Source organism: Dipteris shenzhenensis, chromosome 3, assembly GCF_047967505.1.
Source record: "Dipteris shenzhenensis isolate YYH24624 ecotype China chromosome 3, Dip_SZ_1.0, whole genome shotgun sequence".
NCBI classification, from domain to species: Eukaryota; Viridiplantae; Streptophyta; class Polypodiopsida; order Gleicheniales; family Dipteridaceae; genus Dipteris; species Dipteris shenzhenensis.
The window spans coordinates 15,991,742-16,016,749 of record NC_141598.1 but is presented as its reverse complement, the minus strand read 5'-3'; the positions used below and the strand labels follow the sequence as shown (position 1 = coordinate 16,016,749).

The following is a 25,008-nucleotide window of genomic DNA, read 5'->3' as shown; positions in this document are numbered from 1 at the left end:
GCATGGCATCATCAAACTTGTGCCAAAAAAAAATCTTTGTGATCATATGTCAGATTGGAGGCCTATTACTTTGATGCCTGTAGTTTACAAACTCATTGCCAAAATGATTGTATATAGGCTTCAAGGCACTCTGAATGCGGGCCTTCATCCTCATCAGTATGGATTTGTGCCGCGAAGACAAATTCATGACAATATCTCCAATGCATTGACTGCAATTGAATATGCTAAGTACTCGAATCAAGATGTGCTCATATTGCAGGTAGATATCTCTAAGGCATTTGATACTGTACAATGGGATTTTATCTCTCAAACCATGACAAAGCTGGGATTTGGTCCCAAGATAGCAAATGCAATTTATTGGCTTTATTCTGGCTCTACTTCTCAGTGCATTCTCGGAAGCCATCTATCCCGGTCATGGACATTGGGTAGATCAGTCAGACAGGGCTGCCCCCTTAGTGCTCTTTTCTATGCCATTGCGACTCATCCCCTCCTGATGTATCTTGATCACCTTACAAGCACAGGACAGATGACTGGTCTTAAAATCCCTGGGGCTGCATCCTTCTTGGCGCAAGCATATGCTGATGATTCCTTTTTTATGCCACAGAACTCTCCTCGGGAAGTCCGCATGCTTATGGCCACATTATCATTGTATGGATTAGCAGCGGGATTGCATATCAATTTTGACAAATCCAAATTGCTTCACTGAAACAATGTGACTGGCATTCTATTCTCTGGCCTGGTCAGATAGTGCATTCCAAAGAGATTGTCAGGCATTTGGGATATCCTATAGGATGGCATATCACCAGGAAGCAGCAGCTAAAATGGATCTTCCAACGACTTCAAAATAAATTGGACTATTGGAAAATTTCTACTTGGCCACTTCATGTTAGGCTCAGAATAGTCCAGTCTATTGTAATGTCTTATGTTCAGTTCTTCTTGCCTTTACTACATTGGTCCTCTACAGATATCTCAGCTTTTATGTCTCAAGCGATGGAGCTGTTATGGAAGACAAAAACTGCTGTGAAAGCATTGAGACTACTGAAGATGGAAATGGTGTGCTCCCCTAAGATGCATGGAGGACTTAATGTTCTAAATATCAGATATCATGTACTTGCAAGGAAGGCGACTATGCTCAATACCTTTTTCTGTCAAAAACAGCCATGGACTTGTATGATAGCATCCATGTGTGTCAACATGAGGACAAATGCTTATGGCCATTGGACTACTGATCATTGGTAGGTTGTCATTGGGAGATTTGTAGGGAAGATTCCTAGATGCCCTTTCTCTACTGCTCTGATACTGGACTGGAAACAAGTGCTTTCAAAAGTCAAATGGACTCCTGATAATCTTTCGGGGACAAACTCAATGCGGAAAGAAAGTATTCATTGGAGTGCCATCTTTGACACTCCACTTGCTTTACAGGAACCGGTTAGGGCATATAATCTCATGAAATTGGGAATCAGATACATCAATGACGTGGTAGATGATAATGGCCATATTTTATCTTTTCCTCAGGCCTCTGCCATTTATGCATTGGGAATGCACCACAGGTTTGGAAGAGAATTGCTGATCTCTTGCATCCTTTCCTTTTCCTATTCGCCCTGTGGCTGACATAGACAGGCTTATGGATTGGAAATTGTACCCCACTGCTACATGCTCTCGTCCCATTCCTCTGTCTGTTTTGACCTCCATCAAAGTCTACAAGCTTCTTCAACCTGCCCCTTGGATTCATCAATATGCTAATACTCTGTGGCATATCAGGCGGCCTCTTTCATGGTGGCGGAAGAATCTCCGACTAATATGGAGGTGTAAAATGCCTTTGAAACAAAGACTCTTTCTTTGGAGATGTTTGACTGGCACATTGTCGGTGGGAATCACACTTGCTAAACGTCACATTGCTTCACCCACTTGCCTACGGTGTCATGCTCCTTCAGAGACTGTCCTTCATCTACTTTGGCAATGTCAGTCTACTCGGAACCTCCTGGGGAAAATTTCAGATCATCTTCGCCTCCGTTTCCCGAGTCACATATTTGGGAAACTTTTTTGGTTATTTGGCAGATTTAAGACATCTTTATCTCAATACTCACTCTTTTTCTCATGGGTGAGATATTGGGCTCTTTGGACAATTTGGGAAGAACATAATTTGGCATATTTGGGCCGTCAGTTTCAAAAGTCATATGAATCCTTTAGAGCCTCATTGCGGCAATCTTTATATGATGCCTGCCATGAGGGTGATATACATGCATCTTGCATTGAGCTTTTCTTTTTATGCTTCTGATCTGTGGAATACTCTCCATCTTGGAGACTTTCCCTCTTGTAAAGTTTTGATATTATAAATATATAGCACTGGATTTACTAAAAAAAAAAAGTGTGTGTGTGTGTGTGTGTGTGAATCCAAGAAAGTGTCCAAACTCATCCTCTAAAAACACAACAAATAGTGCAGCTTTACGGTGATCCCAAAAGGAATTGAGAATGCACAAACCACAAAGCCTCCTTCACGTATTAATGGCCCAAATCTCACCAACACATCCACTCCACTGATCCTCTACCATCGAAACCAAATCGAATGCCAAAACTCGTACTGATACTACAAATTGAGATCCACCACACATGGAAAATGTCGGCAGCCTAACCCAATTTAAGTTAACTCACAAGAGAGACACTTGCAACAGGAGAGCTGAGGTGAAAATTCGTGACTTATGCTAAGGAATTGATCAATTGGCGCCACCCTAGGTTCGAGGGCCTTGAGAGGTAATGAGAGCGGACCCAAAAGCACAATAACGCAAAGAAGATGGGTCCAGTGTGCCACCTCATCGAACATGGGAGATGCCAACTGACCCCTACCACCAAAGTTCCAAAAACTTTCTCCAACATAGGGGAAGAAGGTCGACACAATAGGGAAACACAATTTCTAGCGTGATGACATCCGTTGGCTATGAGGAGGACATGTAGCATGATCATCCAAGTGTCATGTCAATTTTGGTGATGTTTAACAAGCAACAAGGTGCAAAGAAGGGAAAAGAGTGGGATGTTGATTAAGAAGAGGAGTTGAACATAGAGGGAAATAATTTGCTTTAAACTCAGCGATCCTTTAGAATAGCAGCACTTTTTGAGAAAGTTGGTGTATAAAGCAAAATTGCATAATGATCCTTTAGAATAGCAGCACTTTTTGAGAAAGTTGGTGTATGAAGCAAAATTGCATAATGATTTGACAGGTTGCTACAGCTACCGTGTTCAAGAGGGTGGAGGGGGTGAGAGAGGAAGAGAGAAATAGGTATAGCCTGCACAACACCAAGATCTCTATATAATATGGACACTCTCTTATTGAACATGAAGAAGGTTACATTGTTATATAGACAAACCCTAATGATCTCTTAGTCTATTTACACTCCACCTATACTTTTAGAACATTCCCTTTTCACCACTCTTTGTACACTACACGCACATAGTGCAATTTACCACCTCAACACCCCCTCTTAGATTGCACTTCATAAGCAGAGGGTGAAGCTACATTATTTTTGTTTTTTATTTTCTATAAACGAGTAGAATTTGGCAAAAGGAAGAAAATTTGGCAAAATTTCATCCGTAAGAAGATGTATCTTCGGAAGATATCCAATTTTCTGCCCGAGGGGGAAATATGTATCGTCTGTGAACAACTTCTCTGTACATGTTGAAGATTTCCCCCTCTTAAGTTGCAAACGGGTACGTAGGGGTGATGGCACATGAGGCAACATGTTTATCTTCTCCTTTCTAAAAAATCTTGTATGGAAGGCTTGTATAAAATGTGGCAGCTGGCTTGTACAAGCTTTAGTCAAATGGCTGCAGGAGTGGTAGTGTGGCTAAGTTGCAAATCTTCCTAGATCAAAGAGTATGATTGCTCATGATGATGGTAGTTCATTGATTGGTAGACTATGTACCAATTCGGAAAGAACCTTAGATGCCACCTCAAACTTGTGATGGACTCCAAGAGGAGCCACTCCACTCCCTGAGGAAGATAGACCTCCTAAAAGAGGCCGCCCAGGAAGACCCCCGCATGCTCAACCAAATGGCCATCATAGTGTGTACACTGTCGGTCCAAATACTCGGACTGTATGCAACAACCTTGCAAAGCAAGGCCCTGCACTTTAAGATATGAAGTGCAATTTAAGAGGGAGACTTGACCACAACCTTGCAAAGCAGGGCCCTGCACTGCAAAGCTCAATCAATGATATTGAGGACCCTTCTTGTGTGAGGAGAATCGAGGTCTCCCAAGCCATGTTGGCTCTGGTATCTGCAAAACCATCAAGTCCACTCCAAAAGGAATTCCTTATCGGCCTTTTGAGCTGAATAATACGTTCCCTAAAGTGGCACCAACAGGAGCGAATAAACTAGGCTGTGGTCGGTAGTACCTAGTTAACAACTACCACTCTGGATGCTAGGCCAAGTGTAGCTGAACTCCAAAGCAAGCAAATCGAGAGGAGGCAAGAGGAAAGCAGAGGAAGAGGATGACGGAGCAAGAAAAACCATCCTGCCTTGCAGACGATTCATGTAATCATCAGAACAAGAAAAACTAATCACAGTAAGAGGTAGTTTCCAGCCTGCAGCATACAATTGTGGGGGAGCAAATTTTTGGCCGTGTACTAGCAAAGCATAAGAGATCCTAGTGCACATGAGGCTGGCGATAGATGAGAATCTTTAGTAAAGCACAAGAGATCTTATGTTGGTAATAGACAATCGAAAAGCAAGCACGACGGTTTTAGCATTGAGATATAAAATTGGAGCGACATGTAGCTCAACGAGAGCTTGAATTTTCAATTCATCGCACGATGTTGCCTACCTAAAAAGGAGTTTTCTCCTGATACTCTCCAACACAAGAGTAAACTGCGGCGAAGAAGAGATACCCACCCCAACCTACCAGTTCAAATATCTGACCAAGACACCTCTCTAAATAAGAGTGAACTGAAATCAGCCTGCAACATGAATCGTGGAAAACACACAACAAGAACTTCTTTAAACCTTTAGCGAGTCATCTTCAATGTACACAACAGAGAGTGCAGTAGGGGGAAGAGAGAGAATAGTAGAGAGAGAAAGGAGCCGACAACCGATTGGATCCCTGTATCCATTGACGGCCCCCCTCCTACAACGTGTAGGAGAATTTGCTTAACTTGGAGAAGTGAAAATACAATGCTCAAACACACTCTTCAAGGGAGAAAGGGATTTGCAGCCCGGAAGAGAGACTTTGGAATACTAGACCAAGCCCAAAAACCTGAAAAATAGCTTTAGCCAATGATCCAGGCCTCAATGTTGACCACACCATCAATGTAGACCACTCTACAAGGCTGAGCATCAGGCTTGTGCTGTCCACGGGCATGCAGGTGTCTACATGAGAGAGAGAATGAGAATGAGATGAGCCAAGAATGTAAATGAACTGAGAGAGAATGAGAGAACTAAGAAAAGGCTGCTGAAACAGTCCGGAAAATGCCTCCACTTGCCGCTGTCCAAGATGTGCCTCTACTGTGTGGATGACTGTCTGGATTGGAGAAAGTTTGGAGCTGATTTTGGGGCAAGGAGTAGGGCTGGAACAGCAGGAGGGCAAAGCCAGGAACTGAGTGCGAGAATGGGGGGGCTGAGGCCCCTTTTATAGGGCCTGGTCAGCCGAATGGGTCATATGACTGGCTCACCTAGTCAAAAGACCAGCCGAACTGGTTGGCCAAACGACCAGCCGACAGACCGACCTGATCAGCCCAACTGGGCCAACCTGGTCTAGCCTGGTTGGGTCAGCCAGGCTGGCTATTTGACCTGCCTGCCTAGACGTATCTAGCCTAGACCTGAACCTAACTAGCCTATACAATTCTCCAATGGGTACCAGTGACTTGGACTAACCCTAGGGGCGTAGCTCGTGCCTGACTTGTCCGTGGACTAAGGCTCACAATGGGGCCATGGCAAACGACAAAATCACCTAAATAGGAAACTATTACCATACATAATGCACTTGATGATGAGCTGTGTGTGTCACAATGCACCCTAGTAACCTCCCATCGGTAAAATCTCATGTCTATTGGTAGTAGCAATAGAGGTATAAGAATCACTAATACCAGAGAGGGCTGCTGCCACAAGTGAAGGAGAAGGCAACCCGTCCTGCATATGAGAAACCCAAATCTGTAACACTACCTCTGTATGGCCCTCCTTTGCATACAAAGCATCCAAAATCATAATACTGGCAGAATGGGCTCTCAAGCAGACTCAAAGACCATCAAAACCACAAGAAACTGATCTTGGGTGGAAACACCTGAGAAATGCAAACAGAGCCACCTCTATCTAATGCCCAATCATCCACATAATATTTATCAGTCCACGCATGGATGGGCATGTGACGTCTCCTACTTGACCATGAAAATAGGAGCAAGTAAGGCAGAGTGTGAAGGCATCTTCTATCCAAGCATCTCTACTGCAGAACTGAAAAAGAAAAGCATCCCAAGTTGCTCTCTAAAGAGAATGGGCGCCACCTTCCCTTCCCCATTTTTTGTCTAGAGGCAACTCCACCATGTTGAAGTCACCTCTAATAATCCGTGAATCTGCAATTGGGACCCACGAAAGCAGTCCCTTCCACCAAACGACATATTCCCTCTATTATTGGGGACGTAAAGGTTGAGAACACCAACCTTGCTGATACGCTCCTTTTTCTTTTCTCACTTTCCTCGAATCGATTCACGGGTATCACAAGCGATGGCATCCGTTTTTCCTCCCAGCCTGTCTCATTGATCGCATGCACACACACATACGTAATTTCATTCCTTCATGCTTATCCACAAGCCCACAATTCCCTAGATGGTTCCCTCCTGCCACATGTCAACAATTTAGACCTTTAGCTTGGTACACCATTCACCCCTCTCTTGGGGCACAATTAAAACATTTGCCCCTTGGCATTCTTACATATTTAGGTGCACCTAGGCCTGAGCACTCAGAACCACCTAGTCGATGCCAATACACCCTCACCTAGGACCTTGGCAGTTACTTCCCTTGACCATTTTATTTACGCACATAAAATATTACAAAAGTCGGTCATCTAAGAGAAAATGCCCACCGATCTTTCCGAGGTCATGCTATCTCGGCTAGAGCATAACATTCCTTCCCTCTTCAAGCATCAGCGTCCTCGATGATGAAATCTGGGAACACTCTCCGTAACTGGTATACGGATTCCCAGGTAGCTTCGGATAGAGGTAGACCATGCCATGCAACCAACACCGTGGGTATCTTCCGATTGCGCACTTGCATTGTTCCTCGGTCCAGGATTCTTGTTGGTTTGCGTCTTGCATTATCCTCTATCTCCTGAAAAAAACAACACCTTCGGCTAGTGAGTGAGAAACATGAAACACTGGGTGCACCTTACACCCCGGTGGTAATTCTAATTTATAGGCTACCTTGCCTATTCTTTTTAAAATTAACCAAGACCCACAATATCGAGGTGATAACTTAGCACACTCTCCTGCAGTCAAAGACTTAGAGTGCGAAGGAAAACTTTTTTCTCCTTCCTTAAATTCTCTAGCGGATCGGTTTTCATCCGCATACGCCTTAGCTCTATCCATAGCTTGGCGAATGTTAGCTCTCGCAAGTGCTAGCATCTCCCGCATCTGAACCACAAAGTTCGCGGCACTAGGCACTTTCTGAGGTAGTCCAACTATAGTTGGATTCGCTGGCCTATAACCATAGTTCAGCTCAAACGGACTGAACCCCGTAGAGGAATGTTTTCTATCATTGTAGGCAAACTCTAACAATGGCAACCACTTGTCCCATGTATGTTTTCTCAATGACACATATGCTCTAAGCATATCCTCTAAAATTTGGTTGATTCCTTCTGTCTGACCATCCGTTTCTTGATGATCCCCACTACTCATTCCCAACTCAGTCCTTGGTGTTTCAAATACCGCAGTCCAAAAATGACCGGTAAATTTGACATCTTTGTCTGACACTATGGATTTGGGTAATCCATGCAAACGAAATATATGTCTAATAAACAAATCCGCCACTTGCGGGACACTAACAGATTCTCTAGCTGAAATGAAGTGAGCCATCTTGGTAAGACGATCAACCACCACAAGGATAGAATCATATCCACTTTGTGTCGTAGGCAGCCCTACAATAAAGTCCATGGAAATGCTCTCCCACTTACTTAGTGGTATCTCCAAGGGCTGTAAAAGTCCGGGTGACTTCACCCGCTCTGCCTTGCTTACCTGACACGAAAAACGTCGTGTCACATATTCATGAATATGCTTTTTCATCTTTGGCAAAAAGAAATCTCGCTTCACAAGATCACATGTCTTCTCGACTCCTAGATGTCCCGCACATGGGCTATCATGGCATTGTTGAATGACTCTCTGCCTGAGATCATTCTGATTAGGTACTACTACCTTGCCATTTCTTTTCAGCATACCATCTCTATGGCATATCTTGCATATGTTTGGCCTTTTCTGGATGCCAGGTCATTCTTTTCCCCCGATTAACACATGAGCCTTAGGCCATAGACTCTGGACAAACTCGTCCATCTTTTGAGTTTCTCTAATCTCGGCCATTAGAGCACTCTCTAATACGATGAAACTCATGTTATGCATAATGCGTGAACGCATCAGCAACTTTATTATCTTTTCCTCTTCGGTACCGAATCGTCAAGTTAAACTCCTGCATGACTTCTGCCCACCTAGCTTGGCGGCCTCTCAAGTCAGGTTGTTTACAAAAATGTTTCAGAGTATCATGATCAACATCCACACAAAACTCTGATCCATACAAATAATGTCTCCATGTTTTCAAAGCATGGACAACATCATACAACTCCAATTCATGAGTTGGCCAATTTCGTTGAGAGGGAGAAAGCTTCTTGCTTTCAAAGGCTACTGGCCTTTCCTCTTGAAGGAGAACCGCTCCTACCGCAATGCCACTTGCATCGGTTTCAAGGAACAACGGTTTCTGGGGATCAACTATTTTTAACACCGGTCCTATGACCACAGCTTATTTTATGGTATTAAAATTTTCTTGTTGATTCTGTCCCCATATAAAAGGTACTTTAACTGAGGTCAGATCAGTCAATGCCGATACTATTTCGGAATATCCTTTGATATGCCTTCGATAAAATTGGACAAATCCGAAGAATGATCGCAAAGCGGTCAGACTCTGAGGGATTGGCCAAGTCAGTATCAAAACCACTTTCTTTGGATCCATTTCTATCCCCTCAGGAGTAATTATGAATCTGAAATATTCAAGTCTAACCATACACAGTATAGTTTTCTTCTTATTTACATAAATACTGGCTTTCCTCAAAGTACTGAACACTATTCTTAAGTTACAAAATCCCTCGCTACTCTCGCCTTCTCTCGCTGTTCTGTTTGAAATTCCTTTTCTTTAGTGTTCAGATGTTCTAGAGCCAAATAAAGATTCAGTCACGAGCCAGTTCTCGCGTGATGCTCAGTAATACTTTTACTGAATACCAAAATATCATCAATAAAATGTACTACAAACTTTTCGATATACGGACGTAGTAAATCGTTCATAAGCATGATGAATGTAGCTGGAGCATTGGTAAGTCCAAAGGGCATTACCAAAAACTCATAATGACCAAACCTGCTTCTAAAAGCGGTTTTATGCACATCCTCGGCTCTAATACGTGCTATTATTCAATGCTCTGTAATCTATACAGGGACGGAAAGTATCATCTTTCTTCTTCTTTAATATCACTGGCGAAGCAAAAGGTGAAAAATTGGGTTGAATCTGCCCAAGCTTGAGGTATTCTTCCAGTTGTCTTCGCACCTCAGCTTCTTCTGTAAAGCTTAATCTATAGGGAGGTCTATTTACAGGTTCTGTCCCCGGGATAAGCTCAATTTTATGCTGAACATTCCGCTCTGGAGGTAACCCATAAGGTAACTCATCCCTAAAACAATCAGAGTACTTCTCCGATATCTCTTTAGCCAACTCGGCCATTTCCCCACCTTGGGTAGCCTCAGTGCTAGCCAATGCATCATCAATCGACTCTACCGATGCTATACACAGACACAGAAACTCTTTTGAAGTCTTCTGAATTTCCATGGCTGAAATCAATGACCCTCAAGGTAAATCCTTTTCACCTCGCAAAACATATTCTACCCCGCGTCGCATTCAAATATTATCATATTGGCCGTGCGATGGTCTTTGTTTAGTGGACAATCTTTCCACTGATGTCGCTGAAGGCAACCGAAGCACAATCCTTCTTTTCTAGCTTTTTCTTTTTGCTTAGGGGTCAACAAGGACTTTGACCAAGCCCGGGCTGCCATTGGAGTTACTTTTCTTTTCACCCCAACGGTGGTACTTGTCTTTGCTTGTCCCTCAACCGGCTTCACCTGCTTGGTTTGGCCACTTGGATGCGAGACACTTGTCTTTGAAGTCTATTTCCTCTTAAATCCCCCTTTTCTCGGGTACTCATGCTGAGTCCCTGCCTGCACAAACCCACTAGGTCTGCCTCTGGCATCCTCATAGTTCAGGGCTACTGCAATAGATTCATCTAATGTAGTCACATATTTAGCCCGAACTTCCATTTTAATCTTGTCGTTCAGTCCATAGATATAGTCTTTCAACTGAACCGACATAGGGAGAGGGTCTGTTATTTTCATAACACATTCCCTGAACTTGTCAGTGTACTCTGCCACCGATAAATTCCTCTGGCGAAGGTTTCTGTAAGCATCCCAAGCTCGGGACTCTTCGTCAGGTGGAAGAAAGTGTTTCTTAAATTCAGCCTTAAACCCTTCCCAGGTGGTAGGGGCAACCTGATCTTTCTATTGCTTTATCCACCACCTATCCACTGCCTCAATAAACAGGTGAGTGGTCTCACGGATTTTCTTTAGATCAGATCTGATTTCACAAATGGCGAAGGCTTCTTCCCACTTGTGTAACCAAACCTCGATCACATTAGAACTGCTCTCAGTCATCCGACCAGCGTACTTTTCCGGTCTATAGTTGGCAATATTAGGTACCTTGACCTTCGCACGTTCCGACGAGTGTATACTGGGCTCTGGCTCTGCTAGAGCTTTGCCTTTTTCATTTCTAGATGGTCTAGCCGACAAGGCTTGCACCATTTCTCTAATTTCATTTTGACCAGCATTCACTTGAAGCTACTGCTTCATGATCTGTTGTAAGGCATCTTCTAATACAGAAATCCTACCCACCAGAGTAGGTGTGGTGTGATGGGACACTTGTTGCGTAGATTGTGCTCTAGATTCACCAGGATTTACCCTGGAATCTTGTCCCTCTACCTCCATTCTTTCAAAAGCGAAAATAGATTTTTATTTTTATTTTTTAAACTTCATTCTGTACGTCAAAACCCCAAAAGTATATCACACTTCGAATTCCCCTTTTGCTGTACAGGAATAATAGATTGCAACTGAAAAGTTGTATAGAAGGGAAAAGAACTACTCCCTGGAAGCTCCACATAGCGCAGATGTCCCGAACTTCCTTCTTCTGCCTAAGTCTTTGCAAGTCTCGAAAATCCAAGCTATTCGCTTCTCTCTCAGACGTAGTCCCACTCTTTCGGAATCAGTCTGGTCTTCTCCAGCCTGCTCTCTGTTTCGGAATCTGCCCGAGCCCACGGCTATCTACATGACCACAAACGTTCCCTTCTAATCTCGTCAACTGAACCAAAAATGCGTGGCTTATAAATTGTCGCAGGAGCGTAAGGTTCCCGTAGGCAGGTGACGGGCACGTAATTGAAAGGCCTGTAATAAATCTCGACCTGCTTCCTTAACGGACTCACAGTCATAGCTCTCCAAGGTCAGACAATAAAAGCCGAGTGACAGCCTCGCTATTAGAATTTAACGTCGCTGGCTTTTGCGCAACATTCGTCCACCTTCATTCCTCCTTTCCGATAACCAACGCTCTGATACCAAGTGATACACTCAAATTCTATTCTCTAGCTTCTTCACGTCGATTCACGGGTAATCACAGGCGATGACATCCGTTTTTCCTCCCAGCCTCTCTCATGGATCACATGAAACAAACATACGTAATTTCATTCCTTCATGCTTATCCACAAGCCCACAATTCCCTAGATGGTTCCCTCCTGCCACATGTCAACAATTTAGACCTTTAGCTTGGTACACCATTTACCCCTCTCTTGGGGCACAATTAAAACATTTGCCCCTTGGCATTCTTACACATTTAGGTGCACCTAGGCCTGAGCACTCAGAACCACCTAGTCGATGCCAATACACCCTCACCTAGGACCTTGGCAGTTACTTCCCTTGACCATTTTATTTATGCACATAAAATATTACAAAAGTCGGTCATCTAAGAGAAAATGCCCACCGATCTTTTCGAGGTCATGCTATCTCGGCTAGAGCATAACACTTGCGTCCACCAATATGAAGTACAATCCCATTGTGCTCTAGAGGGTGTGATGATGCCATGTCCAAACACAAGGGGGCGAAATGAATCTAAAACTGAAATGCATGTTCCTCCCATGGTGCCCAAGGAAGCAGACCAAAAGTGTGACCAGAAAGCAATTTACCTGGCTTTGCACAGTGTTTACGATCTAGCTTGTGTTCTTTAATAAAAAGAGTATCAATGAGACCACCAATGACACCTGGATGACAAATCAGCTGCCTTCGGTAACAATGAGGAACACTGTCAAGGCCCTGAATATTCAAGCTAGCCATCCTCATCGATAGGACACAGTAAACTAGAAAACCTTACCCAGACTGGAGGCGAAAGCACCGCCCTCCTATGAAGTAGATCTCCTAGAGTAGTGGAGGAGAGGAGGTCCACACGGGAAAGGACCCCCACACCTATGGAAGTGGACAAGAACAGCATCAATATTTATGGAGGGCACAAACCTTGGCAAGTCTGTAAGGGGAAAAAAGAGTTCCTATAAACTAAAAAGGGCACCAGAGTCCGTAAGATCCCTACCTGCAAGAATGTTGCAGACGCAAGGGTCACACTAGGCCCTCGATCAAGAACAACTTGCAGTGCTGAAGGGGCAGAGGGATTCTGGAAAGGACGAGGAGGCCAAGATCTGAGGGGAGGGGCCTCCTGATCAGCGAGAGAAGGAGCTGAAGGGTTACCATCTCTGGCCACAAACAAAAAAAGTGAGGTAGAGGGTTAGGAATAAGAGAAGGGGCCTCCTAATGCAAATACTAGTGAGAGGATGCAAACTCTAACGAGGCCTCCTAATCTGCAAATACTAGTGAGAGGAGGCAAACTCTAACCGCAACCCAACGAGGGGCAACAGGTGTCGGACGTGCAACAGCTAACAAAGGAACGCTCTGTCGAGAAGGGGTCACACTAGAAGGGTTCTTGGGCCAAACTAGAGAGGCAATGCTTCCGCTGGCACTTTCAGGATCCACGCACCAAGGGGTTGCTTTTGACTCCTTGGTTCGCCCAGCAGGGATGTACAGCAGCCCTTGTTGGGAGCCAGACTTGTCGGATACAGAGTGGGCCCCTGTGGAGCGGCTACAGGTTCTCATGTTATCATGGATATTCGTGGTAAGTCATCCGTTCCTCACCAGATCATTCAGTCTGAGTTTGGGTCACCCCCTTTACAACTAGATGCTGCATTTCAGGTCATCACGTATCTGTACTGAGTTAGGGAATATGGGGATTATACCTCGGGGCGTAGCAGGCTACCATGGATAGCTCTATCCTCTTCTGTGGCACTTGCAGCAGGAGGAGACCAGAGGTGCTGGTATCGTACAAAGAGATGGTTTGAGTGATTGGGGCTCCACATGGATAGACTACCTCCCTTCCAGTACAGACTAGACCATCCAGTGATGTGTGCGAAATGCCATCACAATAGCCTTGGCCACTCTTATATACAAGAGCATCCTGCTTTATGGAAAGCATCCTGGCTAAAATTAGCCAATTGGCCCTTTGCTAGTGTTCATCTAGCCCCACATAAGCCTACTTCACTTAATCCCAAAGTCCTCTAACCTGCTGGATAAAACTTCACAATCCAAGGATTAGCGTCTAAGTACATAACATTCTTTCCCTACTGAAATTAATACACCTTTGTAAGACTAGAATAAGTCCAATCATACAAATTTAGATTTTTTGTTGTTCTAAAGATCAAAAATCTACACAGAAAATTAAAGAGAAAATGAAAGAGAAGAAAAAAGAGGTAAACAAAAACTTTTATGAAAAACAAAAGGAAGACATACTTAGCAAGCAAAGCAACACTTATGTCGTCATCAGCCCAAGCATAAGCAGCTATACTAGGTTTCTAAAGACCCGCGGGGTCTCTTAGGCAAACAGCAATTGACTATCAAGTTGAGTCTTCCTCTTAACTTTGAACTCCGAAATTAACTTATTCCTAAGTTTCCTTTCCCTGAAATCGATAACTTATAGCCCAAATCACAAGTTCTTGGGACGAAACGACACTATCTTCCCAGCACCTCCTTCAGTCTACTGACATGATCTTTTTCTACCAATTGAATCCTTTGGTATTCGCAAATACACATGCATTGGTGAATGCCTCGGTCAACAAAACCATGCTCCATCCTGAGCACTCTCGTGCAATCACTAACATCTCTTGCATATCCAGCAAGAAATCCTTAGCTGTATCTGGCTGAATACCCTTCAATCCAACTGTCACAGCAGATCTGGGTTAATATCCAAACATAAGCATGAACGGACTGTAGCCACTAGCAATATGTGAAGGCAAATTTCACGATTGGAAGGTACTTCTGCCAATCAGAGGGACATGCATACTGAAAGGTAACGGCAGCTAGAGGATTGTGTCAAGCAAAGTCGGTTTGTCAGTTATGTTGATGCCTACAAACTGATGACACAGGTTCATTAGCACTTCCATGAGCTGATCTGGTAGAGCTTTCGAATTAGCAGTGCAGTAATTACACTTGAATTCAGACTTATAATATTCCATAGTGTACCTCTTCAGGCGGTAGATGGAAAAGCTGCCGGTACTCCTCGCTCCTAAACACCTGACGTGACTGTCCCTGTACGAAGACAAACAAAAAGGACAAACGATAACTTTCAGGTGATATCTAAGGGCATGAAATATGACTTCCACAGCAACCTCGTCGAGATAGAGCCTAGCGTACACTTTTCAGAAAGCTGCCACAGAAAAATGGAACTTAGATGCTTTTTACAGACAGTAAAGTGTCACGTTCCGTGGTGGAAAGCAAACACAGACTGCCAAAGAAAGACTGATCAAGCTCATTAAGAATACTATCTGATTCGCTTCCATGATCGCTTTTATCAAAGATAAATTTCCAGTCCAGGTTTCGACAATAGAAGAGTGTCAGCCACTACATGTCAAGACATTCTTCAATGCGACACCATATACATTCTGAAAACAACCCGACTTGCAAGCAACATTTTTGAAACATACAGGAGAATCCGATCCTCTTTGCTGCTCCATGTTGAAGTTGAAATCAAAATCGTCGTCGTCGTCGTCGTCGTCGTCGGAATGATTGTCCAATCCAGCACTAGCTGCGTGGGAGACATGGTCCTGGCCCTCGGGAGTTCCCAAGGCTCGGGGAGATCGGGGGGTTTTGCCGCTACTCGATCGTTCCAATTGAGAGGCTAGTGCCGGCTTCCCATTGGCCGGGCGATCCATTGCCAAAACCGATGAGACAAATCTACGTCAGTTTCGAGACTAGAATCTTCATAACGAGTGCCTCGCTCCTCCTTAGGCGGATCGATACGCGCAAGAACCGCTCCCGGTTGACATGAAGCGACTCCAATAATTTCCCACAGACATTTCCAAGTTGCTCATGTGCAAAGACACACAAAAGCTACCGAATCTACAAAATGTCCGCCTCTGTTCAAGGCAAGGCAAACAACATCCCTTTTGATTTAACTACAGAATTCCTGCCAAGAGCAAATCAAAGCGAAAGCTGCTCAATTTCCGAGCAGGATGACAGGATCTCTTCCGAGGTTACGATGCTAAACCTGCAGAATGCAATACCTTGTAATTTCCGACAGGAAATGTTGAGGTGCAGCGATCAAACAAGGGGTAATGAAGGAGCTCCAATGCGGACTCGTCATTCGAGCAGCTCCAATTACAGCGTATGAAACGCGTTAGTGTCTTCAGGCTTAAGCCAGCTCATCACACACAACAGGGCCGGGCGGAGAGACGCGTGTGAGTGGGGTGTGCGCATGTTGTCCATTTTAAACTTGCACAAACTCGTGAAGTTGATGGCCTCTTGTGCGTGCGTGCACGCGTGCATGTGTGTGCGTGCATGCGTGCGCATGCTCGGTAGCTTTACACTCGTTTCCCTGGTGCTTGTTTTTGGCTCTTTGGTTTTGATCCAATAAGGCAGGGATTTGATCTTCTTTTGTATTGGTTTCGTTATTGGGCACTATGGACCCAATGACAAGACCGCAATCATCGGGTCTCTGATGATCCCTCTCTCGCTAAATATCAGTTCTTCCAAGCATCTCTGCAACAACCTTGCCTTCTAGTCATAGAATGATATCTTCTCATGTTTATAACTCATTGTCCCATTTTTCAAGACTGTTCTTTGTAATATAATTTCATCAAAGATGTGTGTGTGTGTGTGTGTGTGTGTGTGTGTGTGCGCGCTCTAAAATGTGTGTGTGTGCACACGTGAGAGAGAAAGAGAGAGAGAGTTGTTTTTACTTCAGAGTATTACACTGGTTACAAGACATGAGGAGTGGGTGAGACGCTTGGTGACACCACGGTTGAGCCGATGCCAAGTGATAGGTTCAATGTTTGAGGTGTTGATGAGAAGGAGAGGGGAGGTTAGGGGTTAGGCAGCTTGAAACTCGATATTGAGTCTAAAGAGAATGAGACATAAGGTGCACCTTCATTCCTACACTAATACAGTTGTTCCTCGCTTTTGTGGAGATTTTTCAGAAATCTCAAATGAAGAGGCTCACATTTTGTAGCATGCATACATTTTGCGTAGGGCTCAAGAAGTTGCTCGAAAGGGTTAGAGGGAAACCCAATGGAAGCTTTCATTCCCTACGAGGCTCCTACAATAAAAAGTTAGCCTGAGTTGGAAAAACTAGCAAGGAGGTTTGTGTACTTGTTCATCATGCAGAGGGCGCCTTCATTTAATGAGCATGAGAACTTCTTGAAATTTGATTGTCTAGAGGTCCCCTAAAATTAGGGAGGTTTGGGGTTGGTGACTTTTGGCCATAATGCTTTTCTTTGTTGTAAAGATTGGTCTTGAAGTTGAGTATTTCTTGTCCATCTTCATGTTGTAAAGATTGGTCTTGAAGTCAAGTATTCATGCTTCATTGTACACCTCAAACATCTCATTGAGCACATTCCATGATTCAATTGGCATTTGGGATAGTTAAATGTGAGGAAATACATTGTCCATAGTAGTATGGATGATGATTGCCAAGGCCTCTACACCTTGCACGACTTGATCTTACAATGCAACTAAATTTATTGCAATGATCACCACTCCAATGGTGTTCTTGATGTAATTTTGTTTTGGTGATGATTTGCCAAACTCCTCTAACAACCATCTTCCAAAGAGGATAGCGAGACACATCAAGACTTTTTATTTCCCCGAAGTTGGGGATTGGCAAGAACCTTCTGAGTCAATGTGGATTTGGTGTTTACCCAAATCACTGAGCTTCCTCAATTCAGGAGGAACTCCTTCATTTAGAATCAATGTATACTATAAGAGATTTCAAGAATAAGCCTCTGATAACATGTTGGGAAAATTGAATGTAGGTGCAAAAAAGGTGTATGCTTTGATACCATGTTGGAGAATGACATGATATATGCAACTCTAATGATGTGCTGAAATTTTCAAGCACAACCAATTCTTTGATATGATAATGGGAAATCAATTCATCACACATCTTGCTCCTAATGTTTTCTTAGAAATGAATGCTAAATCAACATCCCCGAATCAAGCACAACAAAACTTGTGGAGTGATACCCAAAACGAAAGCCTTTTTTTGGTCCTACAGTTGACCCATAATAACCAAATATGATAGAACGATGCTCAACAAGACAAATGCCAAATTCATTGTATTACACCACTTTCTTTCTTGATTACAAATAGCTGTCAAGATGATCTTGGCTACACAAAACCATCAAGATCTTTATTACAATTCACAAAAACTCTTTGTTAGCAATGATGAAGGGGTGCTATAGATCATACATGCATCCTAGGAGGGCATCTTGTGTGCTTGCTAAACTTTGCGAATTCTAGAGTTGTACCAACTTCCTTGTGCATGTAATAATCCTAGCTTAGCACTTTGGATGCTAACCTTGCATTGTGGCTATGTTATGAAACTTTGTTTTGGACCTTACATTGCAATGCTGCTAAGCTTCTGGATGCCAAACTTATGGCTATGTTATGACATGAATCTTCCTCTCTAAATAGTAGCTCCTCATAGCACCAAGGATTATGTTACTCCAAACAACAATGTGCACTAGCCTCCAACTACAACAACTATGTTACTTGTAACAACATGAGCTTGCAATAGCCTCACTAGCTTTAGCATCATCACTGATTGTGTACAAGAGTAAATGGACTTTTATGGAGATAAGCTCCCTTCATCACTGCCATCTTGCAAATGTCACTTGTGTAAAATCATGACTAATGCCTCGAATCTTGAGTGGCAACCACCTAGAGATTCCTACTAATTTCTTGTTGTTTGATCTAATGCTCAAATCAAATTACATCATATAGATTGTTGGCAAGATCACCTTTCTTCTAGGTCTTGCTTGAGAATCTTGCCTTTCATATCATGGTCCCTAGGATATCTATAGGTTTACTTGTCATTCACCCAAATCTAATCCAAGACTCTTGCCTTTCAAATCCCAGTCCGAGCTTTGTAATCCATCTTCAATTTGAAGATCAAATTACACATTCATACTTTGGCTTTTCTTTACATAGCGAATATGAATCATCACTCGCCAATTTGTCCTCCTCGTTTAGGGGCTCACATGTGAGGCAATGATCTCCAACATAGTCTCTTCATACCGTTGAAGACTATGGTGGCACAGTCTAGCTGAATGCATTCCATCTTCTTAAAGTATAGCTTTTGGACAAGGACAATATTCTTAGTCCATACAATTTTTTGAGTCTTCAACACAATTCATGCAATATGATTTCCACCCTTGTGCACAACATCCATGCCATAGAGCATTTAACTCATCTTAAAGTTGAGATATGAAGACATTTCTATAAGTTGTGTGTACTTTAGAGTTATGCTATGGGTAGATTACAAGTTATGTGTCATTTATATATATTAATACACAAGATGTGTTAAGAAATGGCCACAATTGCCATAATATGTGTCCAAATGGACTTGCTTTTGTTAAGATAATGCGTCTCATTGCAATTTCAGCATTTGCAATTCACATGCTTCTCTAATATTTTGTGCCCTCTGATCATGATAGGCATACAATGATGGACTCATCTTTAGTTCATTCTATGTAATTAAAGTTACTAGGCCTTCTTTAGCTCCTTGCTGAGCTCTTGGCAACTTATACTACATTTGCTTACTGGAAGATGTTTAACCATTTATGTTGCAGATAATTCTCAACTAACGAGAGTTGAGAATATCAAAATTTCAAGATATAATTTATTTCCTATAGGCTCTATGAAAGTCCTTAACAACGAGGCATCAACAAAGGCTTTAGTTTCCTCTCAAATTTTGAGGTCACTGCTCCTTGCAAGGAGATCCTAAAGGGTTTGGATTTGTTGATCAGATCCCTCCTTGAGCCTAGTGTTTTTGTCCTCGACTTGTGCCCTTCGTTCTTTTATGGTACGAAGGCTGGATTCTGCCTTGTTGTCCAACTGGTCCATTATGGTTTGAACCAGGGATTCAGTGGCAGAGAGCTGATATTTGAGCTTTATGACATAACTTCCAGCTCTTTAACCCTTGCTCGATACTCCTCTGCTCTGTCGAGGGTGGCTTGCTCGGTAGCTTGTGCAGCGACCATGCAAGTGTGGCTATTGCATGCACCAAGTTGTGTGTGGAGGAGGGAGGAGGACAGTTGGGAGGCTTGCTCTTGCCTCCACTATAAAATCGTTCGTGCAACTTGAGGGAGCTGGACTATGGAGTTGGGACATTGCATCCAGCAGCAATTGGAGCTCGCTTATGAGAGCTGTTGGGCCAACATGCTACTATAGCTTCCAGGGGTTTGGTATTGCGGTGCACTGCAAAATTGTAGGGCTTCTGTGAGCCTGGCCCAGGGAGAAGAGGAAGAGCCTGTGATGAATGAATTGGGCTCTTGGGGTTGCACAAGGGTAGGGGTTGTCATCTTGGGGGCAGAGGGGGTGGGAGGAATGCTTGTTGTTTCAGGGTGGAGACCAATATTTACATTGTCATCTCCATGAAACTCCTTCACCTCAATGGGGTCTGGAATGGTAGCCTTGCCTTTAGGGTGTCGGGTGGAGGCCTTAAGGCATCGTTGTCTCCTCATGAATTTTTACACTTGACGGTCTTCATATTGTTCGCACAGTTGGCTGTCAAGTGGTTGCTGAGCGGGATGACTCATGCACCATGTCCACATTGAGGTGTTAGAAGTGGGGGATGCTTGTGGTGTCGCGGAGAATGCCGACATTGGAGTTTGAGTTGTAGGTGTTGATGAATTCCCCGAGCAGCTTCATGTCGAGATGACATGGAAAACAGTTCGCAATGGGCTTGAAGCCAGTCATAACTAGGGAAGCTTGTACCTCTGGCTCCTTGAGAGATTGGTACACGGCCGTGTTGTGGTACTAGAGGGTGTAATCATGCCCCTCATACATATACTTTGAGTGGATGGCACAGCCGTTGAGTTGTTGGAGCCATGTTTCTCCTAGTGGTGAGTATCATGCACCTCACTCCCCCTGTGTTGGAGCTAGCATGCATTTCCTAGATGGTTTTTGGGGGGGGGGGGGGTCGCAGCTGTTGCTGTTGGCTGTGCTTGGGAGGCCTGTTGGGTAAAGATCTCCTCTCGGTTTGGAGCTCCTCTACCGAAATGTTTGATGGCATTATGATAGTCCAAGAGGGTGTGCCTTGGGATTCAAACGGGGTGGGAAGTGGATTTGGGGGGTGGAGGCCGAGGTCCTATTCAAATTCAAAGATCTCGTTATCGGGGATCCATGGGGAAGAAAGAAGGCAAGTGGTTGATAAATAGTCAGTGGAGGAGGATGATGTTGAGGACATCCAAAGGGTGGCTGGAAGGTAGTATGGAAGAGGTAGGGGGTTGTGGGAAGTCTGGCAAATTTTTGGTAGCGTTTTTATGTTTTTGCTAAGGCGACAATTTGCGGATAGGGTGCCTTTTTATAGTTTTTGGCATCCCAATGGCCGGGGGGATAGCGTAATTCAACGGGTCAGTGGGATGGAATGAAGGCAATGGGTTGGTGGGTTGGGAGGAAGGCGACGAGTCAGCGGGATGGGAGGAAGGCGACGATCCATCAGAATAGCGATAAGGCGATAATCTGTGGGGATAGCTGTAAGGCGTTGATCCGTGGTGGGGATAGTTGTAAGGTGATGATCCATGGGGATAGCTATAAGGTGACTGGTCGTCGGGTTGACAGATGTGAGAATTGCTGAGAGGTGGAAGGGGAAAAAAGAAAGGAAGGGGGGTTGTTGATGCTGAGGGTGTTCCCCAGAGGGAAAATGGGGTGGACGGACTTGGTGATGCATAGACTCGTGCTGTCAGCATGCCAAGATGTAAATCATGAAGAAAATGAACAAAAAAATTATATTGCCGTATTCACCTAATGTTCACCGTGAATATGAGTGGGTGCATTGGATTACCAAGGACTTGTGAGATGCTGATGCATGTGCGTGATATGCCTACTGTACAAACTCACCTAGACTTGGACTTGATGATTATATGGAATGCAATGGATATGAATTCCAAATAGTAGCATACTGCATCATCAGCCAAGTAGAGCACATGTTGAGTTTGTGCATCCTCCTAGTTGCTAGGTGTGTATCGGCACTACAACATTCACTTTGATAGAACTCTCTTGGGGTAAGGCACGTAGATTCTTGTGTGGCTATAATTGAAGCAAAATTAGGTTCTTGTACCGTGGCCCTTGATGTGGTAGGAGGGTTATGCCCAAGTAATGCTGTGGGTGCTCCATTGAGTAAAGTGTCCTTTAATGGCATGCGCACAGGACTGGAGGAAGGTTCTTGTGTAACTACCCCGCTTTTAGGAGTCAGTTCTTGTATTGCTTCCTTGGGGACCTTGGTGGCCTTCTCATGGAGTTGCTCTATATGTGGAATCATGACACTCCTTGGGCTCACAAAATTGTTCATTGTGCTGGGCTCGAGGGTAGGTTCTTGTGGGACTTCATTAGGAGTTAACGTAGGTTCTTGTGTTACTACCTTATGAATCTTAGCAAGTTGAGGTTGCATATTTGGTGTTGTTGGAAGCTTTGGGACCCAAACATATCGCTCGCCTTGATAGTAGCCCTAGGCTTCCAAGAGCTTTGTCGCAACCGAATGCTTGTCAAAATTCTATTCAAGGGGTGTTGAAATTTGACCTTGCTGGCAAGGCAATTGGTGATGTCAAGCTTTGCTCCTTAATCGGATTGCTCGTGCTAGCGCAGGACATGAAGGGGTTGAAAAGCCTTCCATAGCTATGGCATTGTGCACAAAGGATGGCTTCGTGCACTTGATGTTCACGAGATTTCTGGGCTGAGGGCCTAGTCTTGGGTGTGGAAAGTAGGGGTGGGAGAGCAAGTGTTTGCCGTTATTGAGATTAGGACTTCAAGATGCATTCGTATGGATTTCCTTCTGATGATTGGACTAGGGGGCATGGAGGCTTCTGGAGCTTTGTGGTTGCCTTCATTTACAATTTCCTTGTCCCTTGTGGGTGGTTGTATTGTGGGGGAAGTGCAATGAGCTTTACATAGCAGAATTACTACAATTCTCCCCTCATTCCTAAGAGTTGTAGTTTTAGCTCTCCAGTCGATTTAGCAGTCCACAACATAGCACTAGGTCCTTCCCAATATCATTTGTTCATTGAGTACCTCTGTGGGGAGAACATAAAAATGAATCTCTACCTCCTGGCGGAGGACAACAATTAGTTTCAAGTCTAATACCCCAATATGCTTAAGAGTTGACTGTTGATTGCCTGAACTAAAGCAATAGTAAGGGTTAGTGGTACTTGTAGCACTTCCCATACTTTGCTAGAGATGAAATTATGGCTCGTCGCTCTCGGATCCACGAGGGCCTCAATGCGTGTACTTGGACCTTGTAATTGGACACTCAACCTAGTCGGATCTAGTGTTAGTTCCTCGTGGTTGGCCCTAGGTGTTCTACTATTGCCTTAAACAAGGTCATTTACTTTCATTGTCTGATTTTGGAATTACAAGCCTTGGCTTCTTTGATGACCTGGCGTTTCATCTGAGCTACCTCAACTTTGAGCTCCTTTTCCCTATGTATGGCTGGAGGGTTTGTAGAGTGAGGGGGCCATAGTATCTTTTCAATTTTCTACCATTAAGGTAGCCACCCGTCGCCACTCCATCTAGGGTAGCTATTCTGCATGCGCCTTGTGGAGTAATCTCCACTATGCGTTAGGGTCCCACGCCCCTATATTTCAGTTTGTGCTTGGTGTTACAGATTCTATAGAGGAGTGCTATGTCTCCATCCTCAAGGTCTTTGTTCTTGAGGTTCCAGTTGAACCGTTTTTTTAGCCTTGCTTTCTTCGCTCGAAGGCAATAGTTTGATTATAATCTGGTTTCATCTAATCATTCAAGGTCAATTAAGCGCTCCACCAAGGCATTTTTAGTAAGCCTTTCCTTGATCGTGATGTGAAGGCTAGGTACTACATACTCCATTGGCATAACTGCCTCCACCCTAAAGGCTAAGCTGAAGGGGGTGCAGTTCGTTGCCACCTTGTAAGACGTTCGGTAGGCCCACAATGATGTGATGAGCTTGTGCCGCTAGTCGGTATGACTGGCTTCGACTATGCAAGTTATAATCTTGTAGCATGTTTTGTTTGGGGCTCTCAACTAGGCCCTTTTGCCATGGGATAGTATGGCATTGACTTCCTACTTTTGAACATGAATTCGCTAGTCAGGTTCGCTATGGTTTTGTTGAGGAGATGAGCTCTTCGATCACTGACTAATTCCAAGGGACACACGAACCATGTAATGAACTGCTCATGTTTCATTTTGTTTCAAAACATTTTGTATGTTTCATCATTTTGAAGTTTCAACAAAATGGACTTTCATGTGATACGCAGCTAATGCAAGCATCTGTACAATCCCGTATCCTTGCTAACATCATATGCCACCTCATCGTAGCCCATAGATGCTAAAAACCTTGCGCAGTCTAGCCTGCTCCATATGGACAACCATGTGGCAATTCTACCTTTGTTCTGTCCTCCTAAAGGTGCCATCTCTATCAAGTACTCCTTTGCCCTTTTGCTTTGTCTGACTACTACCCACATGGCAGACACCCTACTACCCATGTGGCAATCCCTTAAACCCTAGGTACACCCCCTTGATGCACTCCCATATTTGGGGGATCACAGATGGGGAGGTGACATAAAAACTTAGTTGTGGACCATGCATCGACTTTCCTAGTAGCTCGCCCCTCCACCCATTTGGTGAAATAATATGTGCTGGCCAGGATAACGTATTTGGCCCCTGTTCCTTTAGCTGCTGGGCTAATCAGACCAATAAAATCTCTGCCCGATTTCTCAAATGGCTAATGGATTAATATTCCTGTTAGGGGCATCATGTCCGCTTTATGGGGGATTTGCACTCTTTGGTAGAGATCGCATCACTTGATAAACTTGGTTGCATCTCCAAAGAGAGTTGGCCATAGAGGCCTGCCTACAACACTTTAGGTGCTGTAACGTCAGTGGAAAAATGACCGCCTACTATCCTAAAATAGGTTTCTTCGAGCACGTTGATATATTTGTGTTTGCACATGCACATGTGTATGATGCCATCCTTGCCCATGTGGTAAAGTTGCAATTAGCTGATATGGTGTTGCATTCTTAATGGGATTGTGAGCTCTATCCCTCTTGAGGGCTTTGTCCAGAGGCAATCTATTTGCTAGGTAGTGGCCTATTTTGGCTACCCATCCAGAATTATGTCAATGAGAAAT

General features: G+C 44.0%; 1 protein-coding gene across 3 annotated transcripts in view; it reads right to left on the bottom strand.

Annotated features, from left to right (window-relative positions):
• The window catches only part of VAD1 (GRAM domain family protein), a 107,571-nt gene extending 91,509 nt beyond the window's left edge, over window positions 1-16,062 (bottom strand). For 2 of the 3 annotated variants that reach the window (XM_087398907.1, XM_087398921.1), the window contains exons 1-3: window positions 15,917-16,062; window positions 15,338-15,819; window positions 14,877-14,942 (exon numbers count right to left, since the gene is read on the bottom strand). In XM_087398907.1, coding sequence (XP_087255033.1) covers window positions 14,877-14,942; window positions 15,338-15,565 — 294 coding nt within the window. In that variant the 5' untranslated portion in view covers window positions 15,566-15,819; window positions 15,917-16,062. The remainder of the gene's footprint in view (window positions 1-14,876; window positions 14,943-15,337; window positions 15,820-15,916) is intronic. The other variant, XM_087398914.1, reaches the window with a different exon arrangement.
• Window positions 16,063-25,008: the final 8,946 nt, after the last annotated feature.